The 25651-nt window shown below is 42.4% G+C and overlaps 1 protein-coding gene and 1 long non-coding RNA gene across 3 annotated transcripts in view; one reads left to right on the top strand and one right to left on the bottom strand.

Annotated features, from left to right (window-relative positions):
• Window positions 1–25651, bottom strand: part of LOC126996951 (uncharacterized) — a 113992-nt gene that overhangs the window by 25983 nt on the left and 62358 nt on the right. The window lies entirely within an intron of this gene.
• LOC126996950 (lachesin-like) overlaps window positions 1–25651 on the top strand; it is a 64634-nt gene that overhangs the window by 6202 nt on the left and 32781 nt on the right. The window contains exon 2 of the mRNA XM_050857905.1: window positions 1078–2853. Coding sequence (XP_050713862.1) covers window positions 2757–2853 — 97 coding nt within the window. The 5' untranslated portion in view covers window positions 1078–2756. The remainder of the gene's footprint in view (window positions 1–1077; window positions 2854–25651) is intronic.

The following is a 25651-nucleotide window of genomic DNA, read 5'->3' as shown; positions in this document are numbered from 1 at the left end:
GTGTGTGTGTGTGTGTGTGTGTGTGTGTGTGTGTGTGTGTGTGTGTGTGTGTGTGTGTGTGTGTCAGTTGGAATCTGTATGTGTGTCTGATTTGAGTCTGTGGAAATATATACGTACATGCATAAATCAGTTAATCAACCGGTCAATATACATACATATATCCATTTATTTACTAATGTATCAAACATCCTCCAATGCAAGCACACCAATAATATTTGTTCTATTTCAACACCCAATGAGCCAAGACGATAATTAGAGGACCGACATTTGCTTTAACAACCCTATTTTCCTTACCAGCATGATGCACACACACACGGAAGCACTGAACCACCCACAACATTCACCTGTAGCCTCAAAAAATACGAACAGCGCATCGACCTCTGCTTAAAAACCTAAATACATTTTTTTTTTCAAGCTATAAATCTGTCTTGAGATGCAGGCTTCAGAGATATTACCATCATGTGAAAAAAAGTTGCCTTATCTAACATTTAAACTTTCGTCATAAAAATGGAGAGGAATAATGCATGACCTGTGTTGAACCGAAGCCGTGAAGTGTGGTGTGTCTTCCTGACCGCTCCCACGAACGTGTCGCCGTTCCTCTAAACTTGACTTTTATATGTCTTCCAGGATTAGCCATGTCCCTTTCCGCCTCCTTATTGATGTTCTGATTATCTGATAAAGTCTATATTGACCTCCACATTCGTCTGCTAAAACCTTGCTTAGCAACGAAACAAGAATACAAAGATTTATTTAATGGTAACAGCTAAAAAAAAACATTAATACCAACTACTATGACAATACTAATTACAGTAATAATAATAATAATAATAATAATAATAATAATAATAATAATAATAATAATAATAATAATAATAATAATAATAATAATAATAATAATAATAATAATAATAATAATAATAATAATAATAATAATAATTATAGTAATATAATACATGATTCTGCTACATCCTTGAGTCAATCTACCTTCTGGAAAAAAGTTTTTTTGTTCCCACTTCCACACCTAGAGCAGCTATAAACGGACAGGTGATCTCACACTTAATTTCCTCTTCTTTTCAGGCTCTGCAGCCGCGGACGGGCCAGGAAAGTCTTATCTGCCAAGTGTCCTCTTCGGCAACTCCTCCGGGAAAGCCGCAGAGGCGTGGTTATTAAGATTCTGTCTCGCAGGTGCCGTGTGAAGCGTTTTGCTATCCGCTCATCCATCATTCCGCCTCCCGCGGGGACTTGAACCTCCCCGAGAAGAGAGAAGCCGACAGATTCGCCCCCCTAACCTGACCAACAGTGAACCATTGACTAATACGAGACTGCACTAAGCACTGAATATCAGTAGTGAACCATTAGATAAGACGAGCCATATAGAAAAAAAAATACAATATAAACAAGTTCTATTTGCAAAAGGATATGGTTGGGTAGATATTTGATGATTTTCTGATACTTGAGGTAAGAATCTTCTAAGGTCAAGTGAACAGTACGATCACAAACGAAGGAACTCTGTTATACTTCGTGCATAAGAGAATACTGGCCTTGAATTCTGAGGCTGTGATGTGAAGAGCGTAAAAGCCTTGGAATACTAAATCTCTTAAATTAATCAACAGTCTTAGGTAAAAAGGCATCTTATATAACTACTAGTGATTAGACTGTATCTATGCAAATGGGATACACCAAAACGTATCAAAGGTGATGCGAAGAGAATGCAATACTTCCTTGGAATGTTAAAGTCTTAAACTGTCACACTCCCTTCACCACCACGCTCAAGTGCTCCACATACATATAAGATAAAGTCAATCACACTTGGAGGCTTTAAGAATGGCTAAATCTGACGGTGGCGGGGCGTGAAGGTGAGGGTGTGAGTGAGCCAAGACGGGCCGCCGCTAAGCAGATCTGGGGCGGAGGGTTGTGGAACACGCCCCGACGGGAATAAGGAGGGAGTTTGTCAATAGAAATAAGCCTCTTTGGGGGAGTATAGGATCCGGGGAGTGACTGGGGTGCAAGGACATGGAGGGCCTTTGATCGACCACCACGACGAAACAGGAGACCACGAAAACGACCTTCGCTGCTACGGTGCATTGGAGAGAAATCGATTCTTGAGGAACTACAGCAAATACCGAGGAACAAACAATATAACTACTCATCAACGACGATATGAAATCAATACATTTTATGGAAACTCAATTCTGACGTAATATCATAAAAAAGTGTCATATAAGAGGAAAACTTTCTATAAATATCTAGTGGACGTAGTTACAGGAAGTGCCATTCTTTAGAGTTAACAATCGATCGATACAACTGTGGAGCAACTAGTAAACGGCGCCTTTGTACCTGCTACGGTGCACTGGCGAGTAATCATTTTTTTAGGAAACTACACCATAACAATACCAAATAAGGACGACATAACTAATCTAATCTAATCATAACTAAGCATAGAGACGACATAAATTCATAACCACTTGACTTTTAGTTGGAAACTCAACTTCGTGGCATAAAACCAGCAAAAACATCTTCCAAAAAGCAGAAAACATTCACCAAACATTCAGCGAACATTGCTGTGCTACAAGATCCTCACACATTTTTTTTTTTTTTAAGTTTACAAGCGACAAACACAACTGAGGAGCAACTATTAACCGGCTGCTTTGTAATAAACGGCTCTAAGTGCGAGATGTGTGATTCCCAGTGGAGAAGGGGGAAGGAAAAGTAACACGTGTCGACAACTCTTGCTAAGGAGCGAAGGAGTGAGAACAATGACGGATCCAGAGCAAGATAAGACCTGCATGGCGTTCTTCATGCTACTCACGCTCATCCTAACCCTCGGAGGCTCCAATACGGCACATGGAAAGGGTAAGTGTCCCTGTCCTATCGTCCCTTTTTCATATGTGTGCCTTTTCTTTCCCTTTAATTTTCATGTTACCAACTTTACCCACTTTGATATCCGTATCGACCCTCTGGAGGCGACTTTTCCGTGTAGCATTATTTCAGGCAACTTTAATGCCTCACCTGTTATACTTCATCGACTGCAGGATTTGGATTTACTGATTTAAAACTAGACGGCGGTGAGTAAAGATGACGCAAATGGGTTTCGGGTTATGAATTCCACTTCCCTCGTGAGGCTTCTTTAATGTAGGAAAATAATCTTGAGAGAGAGAGAGAGAGAGAGAGAGAGAGAGAGAGAGAGAGAGAGAGAGAGAGAGAGAGAGAGAGAGAGAGAGAGAGAGAGAGAGAGAGAGAGAGAGAGAGAGAGAGAGAGAGAGAGAGAGAGAGAAGGGGAAGAAGGTCCAGTAGAAGGAGTGTGTGCTGGCTAGTATCGGCAGTTTCTCGCGTCTCACAAAATGCAAACAAATTGACGAGAAGAGGAAACGGGAAATGGTAGGCTGATGGAAGGGAAGGAGGAGGAGCCGGAGAAGGAGGAGGAGGAGGAGGAGGAGGAGGAGAGTTTAAAATAGGACGAGACGAGAAATGGTGTAAGAAAATGAATTGAGATGAGGAATATAACTGAGGCTTTAGGTGAGGCAATCAAGGGAGAAAGGAAAAGTTCGACATTGGAAAAGAGGTAATGGCTAATGCGGTGCAAAAACTTTAAAATCAAAAATAACAAATGAACTGTTGATAAATAACTAAAAATACCCAGAAGTATTTTTTTCCTTAAGAGAATTTATACTGAAAAAAAATGTATACAGAAAAAGGCATAGGATTGGAAGTGTATCATTCATATTATTACATTAGTCATACTGGTAAAAAGGCAGAGAAAAGATACTAAAAAATATTATCAATCCACTTTCCCCGGTACCCACGAGAGCCTAAAAGGGCGTGGCAGTCTCTCTCTCTCTCTCTCTCTCTCTGGAACTATTTCCTTAACTATTTATATATTTATCAAACCTTTATTTAGCCATCTATTTATTTAACTATCTCTCTATTTAGCTAACTATCCATTTATCCAACTACAAATTCATCTGAGTATCTAACTATTTATTTATCCATTTATAAATATTTTTTCTACCTTTATCTAACTCATCACACGATATTTCTCCATCAAATTTTCTGTTTATCTATGGGTCTACCTACGTATATTTATCTATGTACCTATCTATCTATTAAGCTATCTATCTAACTTATTTCCGTTCTCCTAATTTCACAAAGACATGCACAGGGCTTAAAAAGGAAAGGACATTGCAAAGTGAAAATTTACACTAGTGATGGAATTTGATAAGGATAGTGTTTGAAGGTTATATGCAATCTTTCCAACCCATCACACGTGAATCGTCCAACCAAAACCACCCTGAACACAACCATCACTTGCACTGACGGGTGATTGACTAACGAGAACAATAACGTCGTTTTATACTGTCGAACATTTTAATCATCCACTTAAGAGCTTTTTACGTGGCTGTGATTCGATTGTTACATTAAGCATAAATGATCTTTTTTACTATATTTCTTTGAACTAAACGGTATTTCATGACTGTGTGAACATTAGATACCTTTGTTTGATCTTATCTTTGCAACAAAATACTCGAATATAATTATTGGTAGAGAGTAAAGAACCTTTAAGAGAGAACTGAAAAAATGTTGAGTCGTACTCTACTATAGCGGTATTTAAGTGCTCCGTCTTTTTGGAAGTCCGTAAAAAGAACCAAGAGTGTGTGTGTGTGTGTGTGTGTGTGTGTGTGTGTGTGTGTGTGTGTGTGTGTGTGTGTGTAATTGAAAGACGCAAAAAGTGCATTAGAGGTGTACAGGTATCGATTCAGGAAGAGGAATAAAAGGAGAAGGAAAGAGGGACCGAATAAGGGGAGAAAGAAGAAAGAGAAGGGGAGAGAGAAGAGGCCAAAGGAAAGCAAGGAGATGGGAAGAGAAGGAGAGAAGGAGGGAAGAAATCAACGCACCCACTCTCCTCCCCTCCATCCCTCCCTCCCTCCCTCCCTTCCCACTGGAGTCGATAGGAGGGAAAAGATCAATATTGCCTTTTATGAATAGGTTCGTTTTTGCCTCCAGAATAGCACTTTTTTTCGTAACTTAGCTTCCCTTTCCTCGGTATGTTTGGCTGTTTTTTTGTGTTTTTTTCATCCAAAAATTTCCTTCCGACATTTTTTTTTTTTTTTTACTTGAGCCATAATGCTATAACTCTTTCTTATGTTTATTTTGCCTTATGTGATTAAAATTCTTTCTTATATATGTTTAAAGAAAACGAACCCCATAGTGTTTTTTATTTAGTTTCCTCTCTTCCAATTCCTCTCATCTACCTCTTCTTGCTGCTTCCTCTTGACCGCTGCGGTTGGTCAGAGGGGAGAAGTGAGGGGAGAAGGCTGGGTGTTGGCTAAGATTGGAGGGAGAATGAGGAAAGGGGAAAGGCAAGGACTGATATTCGTAAGGGAGGTGGAGAGGAAATATAGAGAGGTTGTTAGAGGGTAAACGGAGGGATAGGCGGAGAAGGGAGAAAGGGAAAGCGAAGAACAGTTGTTAAAGGAGAGTACAGAAAGAAGGGTGGGACAAATGGGGACAAATGTATGAAGGAACACGATAGGGGGAGAAATCATAGGGAGAAGAGTTAGAGATGCATAAGAACAGAGAAGATGAATCACGAGAGGGTAAGTTAAAAGGAAAGGGAAAGACAGAGGGACCGAAAGAGGAAGGGAGACGGAGAACGAAGCAAAAACACAAGGATGAGGTCATGGAGGGGTAAGAAAAGAGGAGAAGGAGGGAGAGGCACACAGGGGAAGCGGGAAGAGCAGAGTCTACACCGCAAGAAAAAAATCCAGCCACTCCCCCATGAAACAATCGGGCAGAGCGGGTCAGTCTGGAGAGTTTAATTTGGTGTGGTGGGCGCATCGCTGGGGCTCGCGGGGATGATCTTTATTTGGCTTTTATTCAGCAGAAGTGATGGCTCTGGCCCGCCCAAGGGTGCCGGATGAGATTGAGGACTATTTGAGGACTGCTGGAGGTCATCATTCTTTTTTTCTCTCTCTTTCCATCTATTTTTGTGTCTCCCTGTTTTCCTTTTACTTTTTCCTATTCTTTCACCATTGCTATATCAGTTTATATGTTTTTTTTCGAAACTGGTTAAGGCGTTAGGGCTGAGAAGGGAAGGAAAGAAGGGAACACATAAATCCTAATTGAATTTACTCTAATAAGCGTAAAGTGCGTACAGAAATTATGTTTGTGTGGAGGAGAGGGGGTGTACTGAGGCAGAGACGTCTCCTAAAGGGTGTGGGTGTATGTATAGAGACGTGTGCTGCGTGGGTGTGCTGTGCCGTGTTGTTGTATGATGTGCTGTGCTGTGGCTTGCTCTGAATGCTGAGTGCGCAGGAGAGACCCCCCCGGACCGAGGAGCGATTTCAGTAAGGCCTCAGGATTTTTGGGTTAGGTCGAGTGGGAGGGAAGGTTGCCGGGTCTCGGAGGCTGGCTTTGAAGGCTTCCCCGCTACTCTTCGGCCGAGTTTCGTGGCCACTGAGCCCCGGTGGCGGAGGGAGCACAAACACTCGACTTCAAAACTTGCTCCTTGAGAGAAAAAGATAAGACCCCGACCGGGCAAGGTATTGTCTCTTGTTATTTTCCCTCCTCCTCCCTTATTGATATCTGTGGAGGAAATTCATTCGTCTGAGTTTAAGGGTTTGATGGAGTCTTCTTGCTGGGAGTGAGCGAGGAGAAGGAGCAGGAGGGAAGAGGAGGGAGGGAAGGAGAAAGATGAAAAAAAAAAGATACGGACGAGAGGAAAATAAACACAGATAAGAGGGGGAAAACCACCGCACAAAGGAAGCAAATATAACAAAAATCAGGCAAAAAAAAAAAAAAAGCCAGCACACTTAAAGAAACAATATGCTACATAAAACTACCGCGATTAAAACAAAACAGGAAAAAAAGACCTCGCAAGAAGCAGACAAATGAAAAACCTCAACTTTAGGGGCATAGGAAAAGGAACACCAAATAACGCGTATAACTAAACAGGAAAATTGGAGTTACCGGAGACTATAAACATTTCCTTGGAAGGGGAGACAAAAAGGGAGAAAACTTGAGGGCTGAGTGGGAGGCGAGGGGAACGAACGGAGGGGGAACGGCTGACTGGACATCTGAGAGGGAGGGGAAATAAGAGGGAGTAGACGGCTTAAGGGAATAAATGAATGGGCGGAGGGGAGGGAGGGATGAGAGGGAGCGGTAAAAAAGGGAGAAAAACCGAAGGCGCATTTATAGTAAAGCTTGATCACTTAACTGACCATGAACGGAACCAACAAAGAGAGAGAGAGAGAGAGAGAGAGAGAGAGAGAGAGAGAGAGAGAGAGAGAGAGAGAGAGAGAGAGAGAGAGAGAGAGAGAGAGAGAGAGAGAGAGAGAGAGAGAGAGAGAGAGAGAGAGAGAGAGAGAGGGGAGCTGCTCCTTCTCTGCTTCTTTACTCCGTTTGGTTAATTATTTGTGGGGAGTGAGTTTTTGTTGTTGTTGTTGTTGTTGTTTTAATTTATATTCTCTCCTTTTCTTTCTTTTCTTTTGTTCGTAAGTACCATTAGTGTGCCATATTATACTAAGAACGTACTTTTTACTTTCCAGGAGCATTGATTTTCTTTTCATTTATTTTTGTTAGGATACTTTTTTCCGTTTGTCTGTTTCCATTACATTTGTTCTCTCTCTCTCTCTCTCTCTCTCTCTCTCTCTCTCTCTCTCTCTCTCTCTCTCTCTCTCTCTCCATTCATATCATCACTTTCAATATCAACAACTTCCTCTCCTTTCCATTATCCAACTCCACTCTCCTCCCTCTTCCTTCCTCCCTATCCCCGGGCCCTCTCTCCCCTTCCCTTCTCTACCCTTTTCTCCCCCTCTCTCTCCCTTCCTTCCTCTCCCTCCCTGTCACCAACATTAACTGTACACATCGTTACCTCAGAGTGTAACCGACAGTATCCCCCCGAAAAAAAATCCCTCTCCTCCGTTACCCCTCTCCTCTCTTCCTCCATCCTTTCCTCTTCCTCTCGTTTCCTCTTTCGTCTAACTCTGAGCCATTGCTGGAGCCGCCACATCTATGAAACTTAAGGACCTTGCCTTTTTCTGCCTTCTACAGGTGAAATTTAAGTCCTGTAAAGCATTCAATTTAGTTTCCTCTTCGTAACGAGTCTTATCAAGTTGATTTTTTTTTTTTTTTTACAGCACAGAGAACTCAAGGGAAACAAAAAAAAAATGTAAAAAAAAAAGCCCGCTGACTGTTGCTCTCATAATTATAGTGATAAGTATAGAGTGACGAATTTAGATGTATTTACCTAACGTGTATTTACAGCTGAAGTAAACTATCAATGTCATTATTACTAACACTACTACTACTATTATTATTATTATTATTATTATTATTATTATTATTATTATTATTATTATTATTGTTATTATTATTATCACCATCATCATTATAGAGTTTGAATTAGAGGGGTAGTAATTATGGTGTGTGTGTATTTGACGGAATGTGATTATAGGAGAGTATTGGCTATGTATGCATGGCTAATGGTGACTATGTTAATGTGATGACTGATGAACAATAGTAAATAGTTAGGGACACTGATAATGAACGGATTGATTAATACGTGAGAGATGGATGTGGCGGCTGGCCCTATTAGACTGACTCTTGATGGTGATAATGGTGAAGGAGGGGAAGCAGAGGAGGAGGAGGAAGGGGAAGACGAAGAGGAGGACGGGAACGAGGGAGAGGAGGAGGGGGAGGAGGAGGGTATAGAGAGGGTCAGGACTCATTACACCATCAAAACGAGCGTAAATAAACTACCTTTGTCCTCATCGCCAATTAGTTGTGTTATTGTTAGGTGCGTTTTCATTTTTGTTATGCTCTTGTCGCTACGGCAGGCAAGTTCACCCCTAGACTTCCGTATGTGTCTTTTTTTATAGTCACTTGATATAATTGGATGTGACTGCTGTGTTTTCTCTTTCCGCCGGCGTGAGTGTGTAAACTGTGGCTCTATGGAGAAGGCGAAAATAGGGAAAGCAAAAAAGTGGTAGTTATCAGACGTTAGTTAAAATGAATGCTTTCCTTTTTTTCATCTAAATATGAATTAAAAGATAGCAAGTAAACAGACGCAAACTGACTTAAAAGAAATTTGTTTTTATAAGGCAAGATACGACTTTTCGTACCTACATCCTTTGTTTTGAGATATTACCCTGAGATATGTTGTGTTACGGTAAGGCAAGAAGTAAGAGACATATAGCATTGACACTATACTGAAGCAAGGATTAATAAGGAAGTGAAGGAGACCACCAACGTAAAGTGAAGGTAGGAAGATACGAAGAGAGGGAGTTAAAGGACTGAGTTTCTAAATAGAGGCAGTAAGAGCAGGCGAGAAGGGAGAAAGGAAGGTCCGAGTATTAATTTGAAAAGGGGAAGATGCCAGCAGACAGAGAGGAAGAGGAAGAGAACTACAGTAATTTGAGTGTTAAGTTTACAATGGATCAAGAGACGAAAAATTGGAAGCAGGGTAAGAGGCAAGGAAGAAAGAAATTATTCATTTATTTATTTTTGAAGTAAAAAGGAAGAGGGGAAAAAGAGGAGGGAGACCGAGTGGGATCTGCAAGGAAAATTAGGGATAATATATGGAATGAATGAATGAGTGTCAAGTCTAAAGACGTAAGACGATAAAAAAGGGGGAATGCGAGGAAGGAGGTTGAGGGTTGCGTTCCCAAGAGGTGAGGAGACTAGAAACGAGGAGGTAAAGACGGTGGGAATTAAGGAATGGTTCGGTCTAAAGTCCAAGGAAGCGATTAGCGGGCTATTTTTTTTTTTTTTTTTTTACACCTTTTTTTGTTGCCCTTGAGCTGTTTCCTTAACTGTAAAAAAAAAAAAATAGAAGAAGCAAGAGAAAATAGGAAAGGAATGAGAGGAGCGAGGCTGAGTATTAAGTTTCTAAGAGGTTAGGAAACTAGAAACACTGAGGAGTTTAAGATGAAGTACGATATGTTTGAGCGTTGTCTTGAGAGGGCATGGAGGAAGAGAGAAGAGGAGGGGAATAAGAGGAAGAAGGCTAAGGGTTTAGTTTCCAAAAGGCTAAGACTTAAAACGAGGAGGATGGTAAGATGGAGTGAAGGAAGGAAGAAGGGAGAGGAAAGAGGAAAAAGGCTGAGGGTTGAGTTTCCATGAGATTAAGAGACTAGAAAAGAGGAAAAGGGTAAAATAGAGGGAAGGAAGAAGTGTTTCGGTGGTAAGTCTTGAGAGAGGAAAGAAAGAGGAAAGACGAGGAGGAAGGGAAGGGTGAAGGTTGACTGTTGAGCCTCCAAGGGTGTAGGAGACTGTCATTAATAACTGTGTGCCTTGGCTATGCTCCCGTCCCGACCCCCGTTGTTGCTCTAACTGATGAATTTCTCTCTCTCTCTCTCTCTCTCTCTCTCTCTCTCTCTCTCTCTCTCTCTCTCTCTCTCTCTTATGGGAGATGATTTTGTGTTTACTTTCATTCTTTCGTGCGAATCTGTCCACGATCATATTTTCTTCCTTTGGTTCTTATTCATTACATATTTTGTCTCAGTGGGTTTATTAAAATTAATCACTGTTGTATATCATTCTTCTCCTTTTTCTTCTGCTTCGTCTTCTTCTTCTTCTTCCTCTTCTGCTGCTTCTTCTTCTTCGTCCTCTTCTTCGTCCTTCTTCTTCTTCGTCCTCTTCTTCTTATTCGTCTTATTATTATTATTATTATTATTATTATTATTATTATTATTATTATTATTATTATTATTCGTACTCTGCTTCTTCTTCTTCTTCTTCTTCTTCTTCTTCTTCTTCTAAGACCTCTGTCTATTTTTTCTTTATATTCACAATTTCATTACTACAGGTGTCAATATTATCCAAAAAGACAAAAGGTCGCTTAGAAAACCCATTATTTTAATCAGGATAACACAACCTTTCATAGTTATCTCACCGACCTAATCTAACAATACTGGCTCTACACATACCGGATTAATATTACTATTCATGAAAAACTATCCGGACTGCGTATTCAACTAACGACAACGAATTTTCTCAATATTGATTCTCTAAAGTTCTAAACTGATGGGTACGGGGGAAAAAACGAGTCAGACGCAGCAGCAGCAAGTCCGCATAACATATAGGGATGCAGCTACCAGGAAGCCAAACATACGAAGAGATAGGTGCAGATGATGCTCACGAATCATATTGCGCATCACCACAATCCTCTTCCCAACAACAATCAATGTTCGTGCGGCCTTCAAGTTGACTAAGTTTGATGACACCAAAGTGTACCACAATTACCGAATACGATATGTGGTTTGCCTCAGCGTTAAGTGAGTAATTAATTAACCGGCGGCGAATCTGGCCTCGAGTTATTGTCAATTCTGTATCTGCCTCAATCTTGTTTGTGTATCTTGCATTAACGAATGTTGCATCTCTCTCTCTCTCTCTCTCTCTCTCTCTCTCTCTCTCTCTCTCTCTCTTATATTTCCCTTTCACGAACTGTGTGTGTGTGTGTGTGAGTGTGTAATACTAATACTAATACTAATAACGATAATTTCATTAAATTTTGGAAGCGTTACCCAGAAAATTTTCAAATTATAAATCTTCAGAGCCAATGCTAAAGTATAACAAAAAGAGTTGAGGGAAGGTAAGGTAGGGTGGAGGAAACAAGGGTGGTATTCAGCTGCGTGCTGGTGTGGGTGAGTGGAGGGGGAGTTACATGAATGTATTTATAATGTATGAAGGCATGATTATAATATGTTAGCACATTTGATGTAGTTAGGAGAGAGAGAGAGAGAGAGAGAGAGAGAGAGAGAGAGAGAGAGAGAGAGAGAGAGAGAGAGAGAGAGAGAGAGAGAGAGAGAGAGAGAGAGAGAGAGAGAGAGAGAGAGAGAGAGAGAGAGAGAGAGAGAGAGAGAGAGAGAGAGAGAGAGAGAGAGAGAGAGAGAGAGAGAGAGAGAGACGCAACTGTCTATTTTAGAACTTTAAGGCAACAGGTAATGGTCAAGAAACACAAAGTGTAAACAATAACAAAATCAATAACAATTTTGCTTTTTTCTCTGAGCGCACACACACACACACACACACACACACACACACACACACACACACACACACACACACACACACACACACCAATCCTGAGGCTCAACTAAGTCAGGCTCCGGCTTGGCATGCTGAGGTTCGAGCCCCGCTCAGGTCGAAAGATTTTTCCGCTAACAAGGAGCGGTTATTTTCCCCCTTGAGCGAAAAGGATAGAAGTGTGCAGTGTGGGAGGGACCAAATTCCGACTCCTCTCACCGGGAGAGTACTTGCTGGACATCACCATCAGTCATCAGGCCGTGGTGAATTAAACACAACGTCACCCATTTAAATCATCGCCTTCGCGAATCAACACCCCGCCCAAAAGTTCCTTTGAAATCCCTTGAGCTAAGATAGGACAATCCCCGAAATAATCAACCCTCTCTCCACCTGCAGCCATCAAGGGAGCGTAGGGGTTGGGGTTTAGGGGGAAAAAGTCACTTATCTGGGGAAACATGAGACTCTGGAGGGTAGAGAAACGCGTGGCGGAATATCCAAACTTAATTTTCACCCTAAAACAGGACTCTCCCCAGTCAGCCGACGTCACGTGAAAATTTCTTACCCTTCCGAAATGAGTATAAAAATTTGCTCTATTTCCGTCTTCCCTTTCTTCTTTTTTCTCAGCTATTTACATGTTGAAAAATACCCGTTTCCTGTATGAGGTGATAAATGAGTATGTTTCGCTAATGACGGTACTTGAGAGAGAGAGAGAGAGAGAGAGAGAGAGAGAGAGAGAGAGAGAGAGAGAATAACAATATTGCTATGGAATAAAATCACGCGGTCTGTGATTCTCTGTCCCTATACAATGTCATATACTATTTACAAATTTGTTCGTTTCCTGCTAATCTCTCTCTCTCTCTCTCAATCACTCGCTCCATTGCTCCCTCAGAGTATTGATGCAATACCCGCCCCATTTACTGCTGCTCTCCATTCTTTATCGATCCACACCGCGCCTCACTCATGTACTCGATACCAGTCGATTTACTCTCTCTCTCTCTCTCTCTCTCTCTCTCTCTCAGCACAGTTATTACCGAAACACTCTCACTAATCACTCCACACTGGAAACGGATCTTTTCAAAACATGTATACTTCCGTGAGGGTATAGAGCGTAGATGACGTGCAAGCGCTACTTTTTGTTTGATGAAAGCCACGATGCCACGAGAATCTAACGTTATAATATGAACGATGAACGATGAACAGGGGCATGAAATCGAATCCTTAACGACTGATTTTAATGGTAGTCACCTTTTACAAGTTTTCCAGTGAATAGTAGGCATGTTTATGGAAAGGTTTATTTTGAAACAAAAATGGTACGTCTTCTGAGGGTTAGAACTACTTTACCACCACTGCCACTACAAATTTGAGTTATGGATTGTTTATGTTTATCCTTCGTTATTTACCATATGCCAAGAAACACACGTGTCTTAGTACACTTCACTTGCTCTCACCCGTCAGGCGTGTGGTGGGCAGCGTGGGGCCATAAAACACACGGGTAGAGCCATAAATTCAACATGTGTCCAAGCCGATATCAGGTTATAAAAGCCTACGGCACACATGGGCCTTCGTGGAGATATAAACTTGGTCAAAATAAAAGGACATAGTTATATTTTTCAGTGTTAGATATATAGTGTCCCCAGAGGATTATTTTTCTTCGTATCATTTCTTAATAACTATTGTGTCCTTCATTTTTTCGCAGTATAACCAGCAGACAGCATAATTTTCAGTCGTTCACTTCTATCTTTTTTTTTCTGTTCACGATAATTACACTGTGGCTGACTGAGAAATGCGATAATAGAGACAAACAGGAATATCTTAAAAGATAAGGCAAAATACCAAAACGCAATACCACACAAACCTCCCAAAAAAGTAGACTACAGCACCGAAAAGATAAGATGGGGGACGAGGCGACTGGGTTTGTACTGCGCTTTACTCTGTCTCCTCATCCTCTCAACTTGTGGCTGGTGAAAAGCCTTCAGTGCCTTTGATGACTTAGTCGGCATCACCAGACCGACAGAGACATTCGGGTCACCACAGTTTACCTTCCTCGGGGTTTCTCCAGGTACCCATTTATCGACAAGCCCGTAAGGGGGGATAATCGTGTGATGGGAAGTTGAGAGAAGCCCGCCCCCCTTCTAACTCCACTCCTCCTCCTGGCCCAAAGGACTTAGACCCTTAGATATTCTGCTTGAAATCCGCCGTGTGTGTGTGGAGAGGCACAGCGGTGAAAGAGTCCAGTAATAAGCCTGTGCCCTTTCCCCCTTACTATAAATGTGCTCCGTTTCGAATTTATGGCGATTTCGTTATATTAGTGGAAATAATAAGTAATCTAAGCGAATCTTATTTTGTTACACTGTGTGCATACTCTCTAGCATGACAGTAAATAAACTATCTGTCCATCTGTCTGTTTTGCACCTCTCTCTCTCTCTCTCTCTCTCTCTCTTCTCATGGGATCCACTGCCCAAAGGTCGCCGTTGCCGCTTCGGTATTGATTTGCGCGAGATTTTTATGCATAAATTGTTAGCGCCGAGGAGGCTGCGGAGAGGGTCGGTGGGCGGCGGAGGCGAGACGGTGGCGGCGGGTGAGAAGGAGGGCGAAGGACAGCACCGACCGTCTTATGTCTCCTTGCCTGAACGTGTCTCTATATCGCGATTTTGGCAAGAGTTTCGGTGGTCCTTCTTATATGTAGTATTTAGAGAATAGAGATTTCCTGTTATAAGACTTCACAAAATAGAAGGAGAAACCCCACCAACGCAAAATGTTACCTGATAAAAATGGATCAAGCATCATAACCAATGGAAGATGTGAAGAAAAGGAAATTACACAAAGGCAAAATAAAAGATGCAAACACAGTAAAGAGAGAAAGAAAGCGAAACACATATAAAATACAAAAAATAAGAATATATATGAAGAAACGAAAGAACGCAACAAAAACCAAGACAGGTCAACACATACAACGGACACGATGTAAAAAAAAAATCTAAAAAAAAAATACAAATATCAGGTCACTACATGAAAACTTCCCCACGAAACCAGTTCGATACATTTGTATATTGGCTGAAGCTCTGGAAAACTTCCCTTATTCTGGAGAAATGGAGGGAGAGATGGAGGAGGACGGAAAAGAGAGAGAGAGAGAGAGAGAGAGAGAGAGAGAGAGAGAGAGAGAGAGAGAGAGAGAGAGAGAGAGAGAGAGAGAGAGAGAGAGAGAGATCTTGGAGGAAATGGAAAGCAGAGGAAGGAAGGGAGGGAAGTGAGGATCTGACAGGCGAGAGGAGGAAGAATGGGTTACGAGGGAGGAAAGCTGTGGGTGAGGAAACGTGTGAGGAAGGAGGAAAAATTTGTGCTAATGAGGAAAAAATGACCGAAGACCTAAACCTGATGCGCCATAACTTTCTCTCTCTCTCTCTCTCTCTCTCTCTCTGCAATGTTTATATAAATTGTTCTTTCTTTCCGCTCAACCTTTTTTAGGATATATTTTGTTCATTTCGATATTTTATTTTCTCTTAACCTTAATATTTCAGCTAATCTTCAAAGAAAAATCCAATATCTCTGTATAAAACTGCAGGTATTTATCATATTTATCCTACATATCATTTCTCTTTACGTCTTTATTTTCTTTTATTTAACTCCAGTGAAATTTTGGACCATGCGCGTTTTTTTTTTTTTTCAGGAATTCCTATGCGACTGAATGGATTCTTATTTCACACTAATACAGTTAACTTTCCCCCTCCACGCCCCTTTAAAAAAAATCACTATTTCTTGGTTTGCATTCCCATTTCGCCCACTTCCTCAAACACGCTCCTCCCCTTTCGTCTCCCTCTTCTGAAATTTATTCCTTCTTTCCCTAGCCTCGGTTTTTCCCTTCCTTCTCCCACCCCACCCTCTGTACCCTCCCTATGGCTTCACTCTTTAAATTTATTCCTCCTTCCTCTTTCTTACCTTCTATTTCCTCCTTCCTTCCACTCATCCTCTCCCTCTTTCCTCCTACGTGCCCTCTTCCACTTTCATTTCCTTTCTCCTTTACTTCCCCCTCTTTCAGCTCACTATCTTTCCTCGGTTTTCCTTTTTTTAACTCAGTCTTTTAATTTTCCCTTCCCTTCCTATCACCTCACATATGCTCTCTATCTCTCGTATATTTCTTATTTTCTTTGTTTTCCTTTTCTAAGCGTTAAACTTACTATTCTTTTCTCGACCTATCTCTTCTCTACTATCAATAACCTTTCTCTTTTTAAATGTCGAAATTCTTTACTCCTTTACCCGATTCGCCTACTCAATGGCCTTTCCTCTTCTCCCTTTCTTCCTTCTTTCAAGACTTTTCCTCCCTTTCCCTTACGCCTTCCTGTTCTATCCTTAGTTTCCTTATTTTCCCAACTTGCGCCCTTTTTTCCTTTCCTTTCCATTTCCCTATTCGTTTTCTTTCTCCCTTTGTAGGTCTCACCCTGCCTCTCCCTCACCATCTTCCCTCTCTAGCCCCCAACCGCTTTCATTTCCCCTCACTCCCCTTTCTCCCTTTCCCTCCCACAGCCTCCTTTCCTCTTTCCCTCCTCGCTCCCTTTCCCCCTCTACCTCGAGACACTGATCTTCATCCCGCGTGGGTCTGCTCCGCCAGAGGACGCCATTTGAATATGAAAAAGGGTTCCTCTGTAGTGGCGCCCCGTCGCTGCAGAACAAACACTCACATTAGACCCCCAGACCGCCACCACCACATTTCAATAAAACCTCGAACATGTGGCTTTCCATAAGTCAGGTGTGAGGGGAAGGAGGGAAAGGGGATGCCGGGATGCTGCGGGGGAGGGCGAGGTAATTGAAGGGAGTAAAGAATGGGAGTGAGAGGGGTGCGATGGTAAAGGACACGTGAGGGCTGCGAGAGAGAGAGAGAGAGAGAGAGAGAGAGAGAGAGAGAGAGAGAGAGAGAGAGAGAGAGAGAGAGAGAGAGAGAGAGAGAGAGAAGCAGAGAGACGGACAGAGACAGAAACTAGGGGAGTTGTGTGCCAGTATAGGTGATGGTGGTGGTGGTAGTGATGATGGTGATGGTTGTGGTGGTGGTGATGGTGGTACCGTTGGCGGCGATGGTAGTGGAGGAAACAAAAGGTGAAATTGTTTGCAAGTGAGAGAAAAAACTAGATCCAGGAATATTGATAACAGGTGGAAAAAATAAATCTAGCTGTGGATTAAGTGATATAGTCAACACACCGGAGAAGAATTATCGAGGCGTGAGAAATCAAGAGTATAACGTGATGTGTGGGGGTCGGAAAATGGACTGATGGGTTTGAAATATCGTAGAGCAGATAGTTGTGGCGCGAGGCGAGTCTTCGTCTAAATATGCAATGAGGAGCAAGAAAATTGGGCGACTGCAAAAAGCGATCATTCAAAGGAAAGTTATGATCTGATGAGCATGCAAACTATCAGATAATATAAAAAAATGGAAAAATACCCAAATTATACACTGGGCCATAATATTTCGGTCCTGGACAAAAACGGGAAACAACAAAAAAATAATAATAATAATAAACCATAACAATAAACACCGCACAGCAACAAGCAGAGCTTCATTACTCGATTCATTAAACAATTCAAGATATTTATATTCTAGCAAACGAACGCCAAATATTCATACATTAATAATTAGCATTAATAGTAAACATTCGCATCTCAACTGTTGCTGTGAATACGTGTGGTGTGTGTGTATGTGTGTGTGTGTGTGTGTGTGTGTGTGTGTGTCACCTCAAACGCACCTGGAGCAGCGTCACCTGTCTCGTAATTGGACTTCCTTGGTCTGTCTCCTTAGATTGATGGTACAGGATGTTAAGGCTCGGCGCAAGGAAGGGGAAGAGTGAGGGAAGGAGGAGGAGGAGGAGGAGGAAGAGGAGGAGGAGGAGGAGGGGGACAAAATGGTTACGAGGAAAACAGTATGTTGCGAAAATTAAAATCGTCTTACTTTCCCCATCTACAAAAGTCTAAATTGCTCTCTCTCTCTCTCTCTCTCTCTCTCTTAATCACTCTCAATTACACTTTCCAAAAATGATCTACTGAACATTCAACTTTGATGGGAAAAACACGCAGAGTGAATCCCATTTTTCCTTCCCTTCCACATATTTGCATTCTCTTTGGAGGCCACGATCCCCTCGGCTTCCAGAACTGGTCCTCCTCCTCCGTCACCTGATCACCGTCCTTCTTACTTCTACGGGGTATTCTCTTTCCTTGGGCTCACTAAGTCTGATAGAGGGAACGATTTTTTTTTTTCGGCAACGAGAGTATAAAACGGTAAAGCCCTTGTGTGGTCATCAAATTTGTTAGAGTGGGTTGGGTTATGTATATTTTGTTTAGTTCTTATTTTTTATGGGGTTCAATCTTTTAGTTACCCTGTGAATAGTTAAATTTATCGTTGTTCTACTTACTATTTAGAAAACAGAGAGAGGCTTCCAATACATCACGCAAAAAGTTGACGTGTAAGAATCTCAATCTCGTTTTCATCCCCTGACAACAGATATTCAAGAACAGAATTTCAGGAATCACCAATCTAGTAGCCGGTTGCCTCAATATTTCTGTATAAAAGAATTTTGCACACGAATCCAGATCTAGCTTTCCCTACAGCACGTATTTTAGTTAAGTAAGTTTCAAATACGATTTCTTCCTATACTAAAGGCCAACAAAACATTGACCATCTTTCTTTTCACTCAAGCGCATGTTAAGGCTACAAGCAACGTCTTATCCTTTTCTTCCTATACAAAACCCCAATAACACGAGGCTTCTTCCTGTTTACCGCATTTATAAGTCTAATAACACAGTCTCGACCTTTCTTTCCTCCTATACTCCTGGACTCCCAAGCCTTCTCTTTACGCCCAAACGACACCATTACCTCACCTGAGCCTGTAGCGGGCTGGCAGGTGCGCGGGGTGAGACTGTAAATAATGAGCTCTGGTCCAAGTGATCAGGAGGGCCCGCACCCCCCGATACCTTATTTACCCCGGCTCGATCCCCGGATCTAGGAAGGCGGGTGGGTCTCGTGTGTGTCTCCTCCCCTGGGTCTCTCTCTCTCTCTCTCTCTCTCTCTCTCTCTCTCTCTCTCTCTCTCTCTCTCTTGGTTTTATTTTATTTCAGTCTTGTTTCTGTGCATCTCCCTTCTCCTTTCATCTGCAGGCGCTTTCTTTTTTATTTCTTTTTTTTGGCCTTGTTTTTTTCATATTTTTGTTTTTGTATTTTTGAATTTTCCTCCTTGTGTAGCCCTTCTGGCCTAGGCAGTGCGTATTTCTATGTAAATTTAAATCATGTTCTCTCTCTCTCTCTTCATTCACAATCATCTACCTTTCAAACTGCTTCCCTCCATTAGATTTCAACAACATCAACAGCAACTGTAACAAAGAAAAAATGATGCCACAAAAATCGACATTGATCGATACTAGAAACGGCCGAAGTATACCGAGTGATTAAATTAAGGTCAGTATTTACACAAGCTTCTCGTCACTTTACCGAACCAACGGCTATCCAAATTACGGCGGCACAATGCAAACAGTACCTTTTTTTTCTCTTCTCTGTTGATCTCTTTACTGAAATTCCGTAACTGCTCCTGCCTCCCTCCCTCCCTCTCTACACCATCGATACACCTTGTCCCCTACACGTATAATCCTCATATGTAAAGAGGTGTTTAGAGAGGATGACGAGGAAGAACTGGAGAAGGAGGAGGAGAAGGAGGAGGAGGAGGAGGAGGAGCAGGTGAGAGGAAATAGTGACGGAGAAGAGAGGCCCCAGGTGCGATGTCGTTCCGAGGTGCCACTTGTTGTCTCCTCCTCCTCCTCCTCCTCCTCCTCCTCCTCCTCCTCCTCCTCCTCTTCTACATGTATTTACTGGTTTCGTGTTAAGCGTCTTTAACTACTTTTCTTTCGCATCGCCTAAATTTATTTTGTGTGTGTGTGTGTGTGTGTGTGTGTGTGTGTGTGTGTGTGTGTGTGTGTGTGTGTGTGTGTGTGTGTGTGTGTGTGTGTGTGTGTGTGTGTGTGTTTCTCCCTTCTCATAAGTCCTATTCATATAATCTCATATAATCAATTTGTCTCATAACTGTGATTTATTTAGTTTTCCTTTTCTTTTCTTCTGGACTTTACTGCTTCATCTAAAATAACAAAAAGGCAAGACAAGACGTTTCGAGGATGTTTATTCTCTTCAATACTTTTTTTTCTATTGAAGCGTTGCACAAGATATAAATAAACGTTAAAAAAAGGAAACTATTCTTATTATTATCAATATGACTCGACCTTTCTGAGAGAGAGAGAGAGAGAGAGAGAGAGAGAGAGAGAGAGAGAGAGAGAGAGAGAGAGAGAGAGAGTATAAATATGTCAGGTATGCAAAATAAACATAAATAAAAACATAAATGAAAATAAAATCGAATTACACTAACGCTACATATTAACAATTTTACTTATTTCTGACACCGACTACATAATCCATAGAACGTACACACGGCTTAAGGACACCGAAAAATAAAGACAAAACGGAGAAAACACTGTGCAAACTAAAGATGCATGATGAGCGAGGTTAACGACAAGATTGTGCCATTTACATCTAATTAAAGACGACGATTATACCACTTAAGGGACAGTGAAGGACAAAGAGAAGCTAAAGAGAATATTGCACCACTTAAGATCAATGAGGGACCTTCCTGTTGACACTTGGCCGTGATGAAATGAACACGTAGCCCAATATTACGCTGTCAACTACTACCACACTGATTGGCAGGCTAAGTGGTTGTCTGTCCGGCCGGAGGAGGGAGGCAGAGACGGAGGTAAAGGAGGAGGGACGAAGGGGAAAGGATGAGAGAGGGAGGGGAAGGGTGTGAGGGAGGGGGAGCAAGGGAAGGGAACTGTCTCCTAGGGTTGAGGTGATTAATACTTGTCTGTAACAGAAGCCTCCTTACTCCTTCTCGTCCCCCTTCTCTCTCTCTCTCTCTCTCTCTCTCTCTCTCTCTCTCTCTCTCTCTCTCTCTCTCTCTCTCAAACCAATATAAAATTCAACACACAAAAGAAAAATACACCTTTCGAAGCTTCAATTAAAGATGACCTAACCACGAACCACCCAAAGCTATTACGTGGCATCAAACACCACGTCCGAAATCTTCAACATTATACTAGTACGAAATATAAACAATAACGTATCAATAACACCTTCCATCTATAAAACCTTCCCCCGTTTCCCTCCACGCCGGCACCACCTTTTCCCTCGAGGCGTCTAAGGAACAATGTTTAATCTATCTATTTTCTCGGCAGGGGAGGGACAGCACCATAATCGACCCGAGATTGAGCAGTAAATAAACGTATGTAAAGCGAAGTGAGGAAACTTGTGGAACACGTGGTGGCTTGTAGGAGGGAAAGAGAGAGGGGATGGCAAGAAAGGGCTACTTGGGGGAAGAAGAGGACGGATAGGGAACAAGATAACGATGGAAGGGGGCATGAGAAGAAAAAGTGAATTGTCTGGTGAAGAAAAGACGGCTGGATCGGAGGGAGGAGGAATAGCAAGGAAATACAGCATGATAAAAGGTATGAGGGAAAGGCAAACTGAAGGACAAAACAAAGAGACAGGAAAGGAGGGTAAATAAAGAAATAAGAGAAAAGGAAAAACCGGCGCAGCGGAAGGAAGGGAAAGAGCAAAAGGACTGAAGGAGAATGAATAACAGTAGAAGAAAACGAAAGGAGTGATCAAAAGGGGAATGCTACAAAAGAATGAGAAGAGGAAGGAAAAGATGAAAACGAGAAAGGAAAAAAATAAACTAGAGTGAGAGAAGAAAACGAGGGACAGCATGGAGAGGACGAAATAAACAGGAGAAGCATCATTTTACTTCTTTGTAGTTACTTTTTTTTGGGGGGGGGAAGAAGGGAGTTTTCCCCCTAAAGAACCCCTAGTAAGTCTACGGAGCCTGAGAGTACGGTTTCACTATATGGCACTGAACCACAATGAAGTTCGTCACTTTTGATTACGGTGAAAATACGGAAAGTTGTGAGATGGTAAAGGTACGGTGAGTAAATAGTAGTAGCTGTGGTAGTAGTGGTTGCGGTGGAAATAATAGTACCAGCAGCAGCAACAGCATCAATAGTAGTCATAATTTGTGACGGCGGGGAGGAAATAGTCGTAACAGTAGTAGCGGTAGGGAGGTGGTCAAAATCAGGTACACGTGTAATGTTTTAGTCGGTTATTGAGGAAATCCATAACCCAGGGAGGGCCAGCCGCTACACCGGCAGCTGTGTATATGGGGACTCTCTCTCTCTCTCTCTCTCTCTCTCTCTCTCTCTCTCTCGTTTATCACCTACCTGGACGAGATTCTGTACCATTTTCGTATCTCTAAGTGAGGGGAGAGAGAGAGAGAGAGAGAGAGAGAGAGAGAGAGAGAGAGAGAGAGAGAGAGAGAGAGAGAGAGAGAGAGAGAGAGAGAGAGAGAGAGAGAGAGAGAGAGAGAGAGAGAGAGAGAGGAAAAGTATGATATGGGTTTAGGCCGCATTTGAATCAAAACGCCGTATTCCACACACACAGTCACACGCCGTCTGACTCCGCGGTTCTGGATTTCCTTTGTGTGACTGTGTGTGTGTGTGTGTGTGTGTGTGTGTGTCCGTACGTCCGTGCACACAATATTCCCAACCATCCGTACTATTTCTCGGAAAATAATGAAAAAAGGTTGAAAAAGGTAAAACAAAAAATACATATCCAGTGAAATATTTTTGTTAGAAAATTGAATATTTCCCCACTTGTGTATTCCTTTCCTATTTTCTTCCAGCAAATCTTCCATCTCTTCCCTTCTACAAGGCTACGTTCCCTTCCCTCACACATACACTCACATACTCACACTCACCCTCTCTCCCTCTCCGCCACCAACCACCAGCTCCTCCTCCACCCCATGACAAGGCGGCTGCCCTCCACACGCCCGCAATATCCACCACACAGTACAGGTGGAGCATCAATAGGGGGACACATATGGTCACGGGGGATAGAGGAAGAGGAGGAGGAGGAAGCCAGCTGTGTTCCGGCAGCTGGAGGACGGGACCAAGGGAGGAGGAAGGCAAGGATAGGCAGGGAGTAGTAGTGGTGACGAGGGTAAGGGTGGAAGGAGGGCAGATGGCTCTCATAGCAGTATATTAGAGTAACGAAGGCCTAATAGAGCCGCGGAGGCAGCATTGTGTGAAGTAAATGAGTTCCTATATCGCTAATGAGCTTCGGCGTAGGATGGTTATTGGTGGCTCGGTCTAGGGAGCGGCTAAAGACATATAGCGTCGAGGTGGGTTAGTGAAGGAAGGAGAGGCCTGCCGATGGTGTAAACTCGCAAATATCCTCCCTCATGATGCTCCCTGTGATGGCTGTGTCTGTCCCCACTGCAATTATCTCTTGACTCCTGGTTTGCTTTTCGTTAAGTCTTGCTCATCTTCCACTACCATGCATCGTTTCCCTGCAGCGATGGAAATATTGAACTATTAACTCATAAGCTTCCTCCCTCATGATGCTCCCTGTGATGGTTCTGTCTGTCCTCACCGCAATTATCTCTGGACTCCTGGTTTGCTTTTCGTTAGTTTTCTCATCTGCCACTACTATGCATCGTCTCCCTATCGCGATAAAAATGTTGAACTGTTGACTCACAGGCTTCCTTACTCATGATGCTCCCTGTGATAGCTAGCTGCATCTGTCCTCATTGCACGTATTTCTGACCGCTGCTTTTTTTGTTTGCCTTTATCATCTTCCACAACTATGCATAGCCCCCCCCCCCCCCTCGCACATTATATTTTTGTTACAGTTTTGTGTCTGCACCCTTTTCCGACACTATGAACTGCTTTTGTTATTGTTATACTATTAGCGATAAAAAGAATATTGAACTATTGGCCAAAATTATCAAGATACAATTATGATCTCTCAATCGTACACAGCTTCTGACTTGTTGGTTTGTAAGTTCACTCTCCTGCAATACTATTCTTAGGACTCAGCACTCTGTTTGGACTCTGTGCCCTGTTGTTAGCAATTACTAGTATTATTAGGTATACACATAATTGTGATATTTAAAGAGAAGCAATAACTAAATGGTAGTATGTGTTTGTATTTATTCATCTCTCTCTCTCTCTCTCTCTCTCTCTCTCTCTCTCTCTCTCTCTCTCTCTCTCTCTCTCTCTCTCTCTCTGAATCTAGTAATATCTTTATCTTTTTTTTCTTATGGTCTCCTTGGGCTTTTGATTCTCAGGAAAAAAACAACCTACAATAAAAAAAATCTCATATTTTGACCACAAAAAAAATCCTAAAACAAAAATCACAAAAAAGAATAAACAAGCGAGTGTGACTTTTACTTTTCCAGGCCACATTGATTATTCTGACACTAAATATTTCTTTCATCGGTTTCTTTTCTCCTTACAGGAAAAACTAGAAGCAAGGCATGATAATCACAGTAATGAGAGAGAGAGAGAGAGAGAGAGAGAGAGAGAGAGAGAGAGAGAGAGAGAGAGAGAGAGAGAGAGAGAGAGAGAAACAATACAACAAAGTAAGTTAGTTAGAGAAGAGGTGATGAAGGCGGTGGTGGGGGTTGGGGGTGGGGCGGAGGAGAAAGTGGTGGTGGTGGTGGTGGTGGTGTGGGGAGGGTGTTCTTTGGAGAAGTAGGAAAGACTTTTACTGCAGTGCATTTGGAGACACGGGGAGGAGGAGGAGGAGGAGGAGGAGGAGAGAGGAAGGGAGGAAGAGAAACGACAACGAAGACGAAGATGACAACACGGAAATGTAAATGAAAATAATAAAAGGAGAGGGAAGCAAAAACGAGAAACAAAAGAAAACAAATAAGCTCAGAATGAGGAAAAGAGAAGTAGGAAAGGCACAGAGACATCGAGGAGGATTGGCACACTGATCCCCCGTTCGGTCCCAGCCTCTCTACCCATCCCCCCTTCCAACCCTCCCCCTTCCCCTGCCGCCGAGTTCACAAGGATGCGGGCTGGGTCTTGTTTGCCTGTGCCCAGTTCAAACACGAGCGCCTCTCCCCGAATTGGCTAACTTAAACAGAGACTAATTTATACCACTCCCTGGTTGTCCGTCTGCCCCCACCCCCTCAACTCCCCTCCTATCTCTGCAGCCTCCCTTCTTCCCTCTCCCTCTTCCCTCTGCAGTCTTCTTCTTCCTCTCCCTCCTATCTATGCAGCCACCTTTCTTCCTCTCCCTTCTGTGTTTCCTTCCTACCACTGCAATCTCCCTCCTCTTCCTCCTATCGCTCCAGTCTCCCTTCCTCTACCTCCCACCTCTGCAGCCTCCCTTCTTTCCTACCCTCTCTTTCTTTCCCTCCCTCCCTGCCTCCCTCCCGCCTCAAATCCTCCTCCTCAGTCTTTTTCATCATACACTTGTAAGTTACATATTACACAAAACTACATTATGTAACTTCGTTTTAGTTTTTTTTTCCTTTCACGTCAGGATCATGACCCTCTGTTGGTCTAAAGCTGAATATATATTAGTCAATTCAAATCACATGCACAGCTGTAGGAAAAAGGGTAGAAAGGATAAGGAGAAGGAAAATGATGGAAGGAAGGAAACGAGTAACAGGAGAAAATGTGCAGGGTCACTTGCTTGTTCTTGTAAATCTTATTAATTGGTGTCCAGGAATCGCTGAGTTTGGAATTCTTGGTGAAGTTCTGTT

Source organism: Eriocheir sinensis, chromosome 11 (assembly GCF_024679095.1).
Source record: "Eriocheir sinensis breed Jianghai 21 chromosome 11, ASM2467909v1, whole genome shotgun sequence".
In the NCBI taxonomy this organism is placed as follows: Eukaryota; Metazoa; Arthropoda; class Malacostraca; order Decapoda; family Varunidae; genus Eriocheir; species Eriocheir sinensis.
Note: the sequence above shows the minus strand (reverse complement) of the source record. Positions and strands in the feature narration are given on the sequence as shown.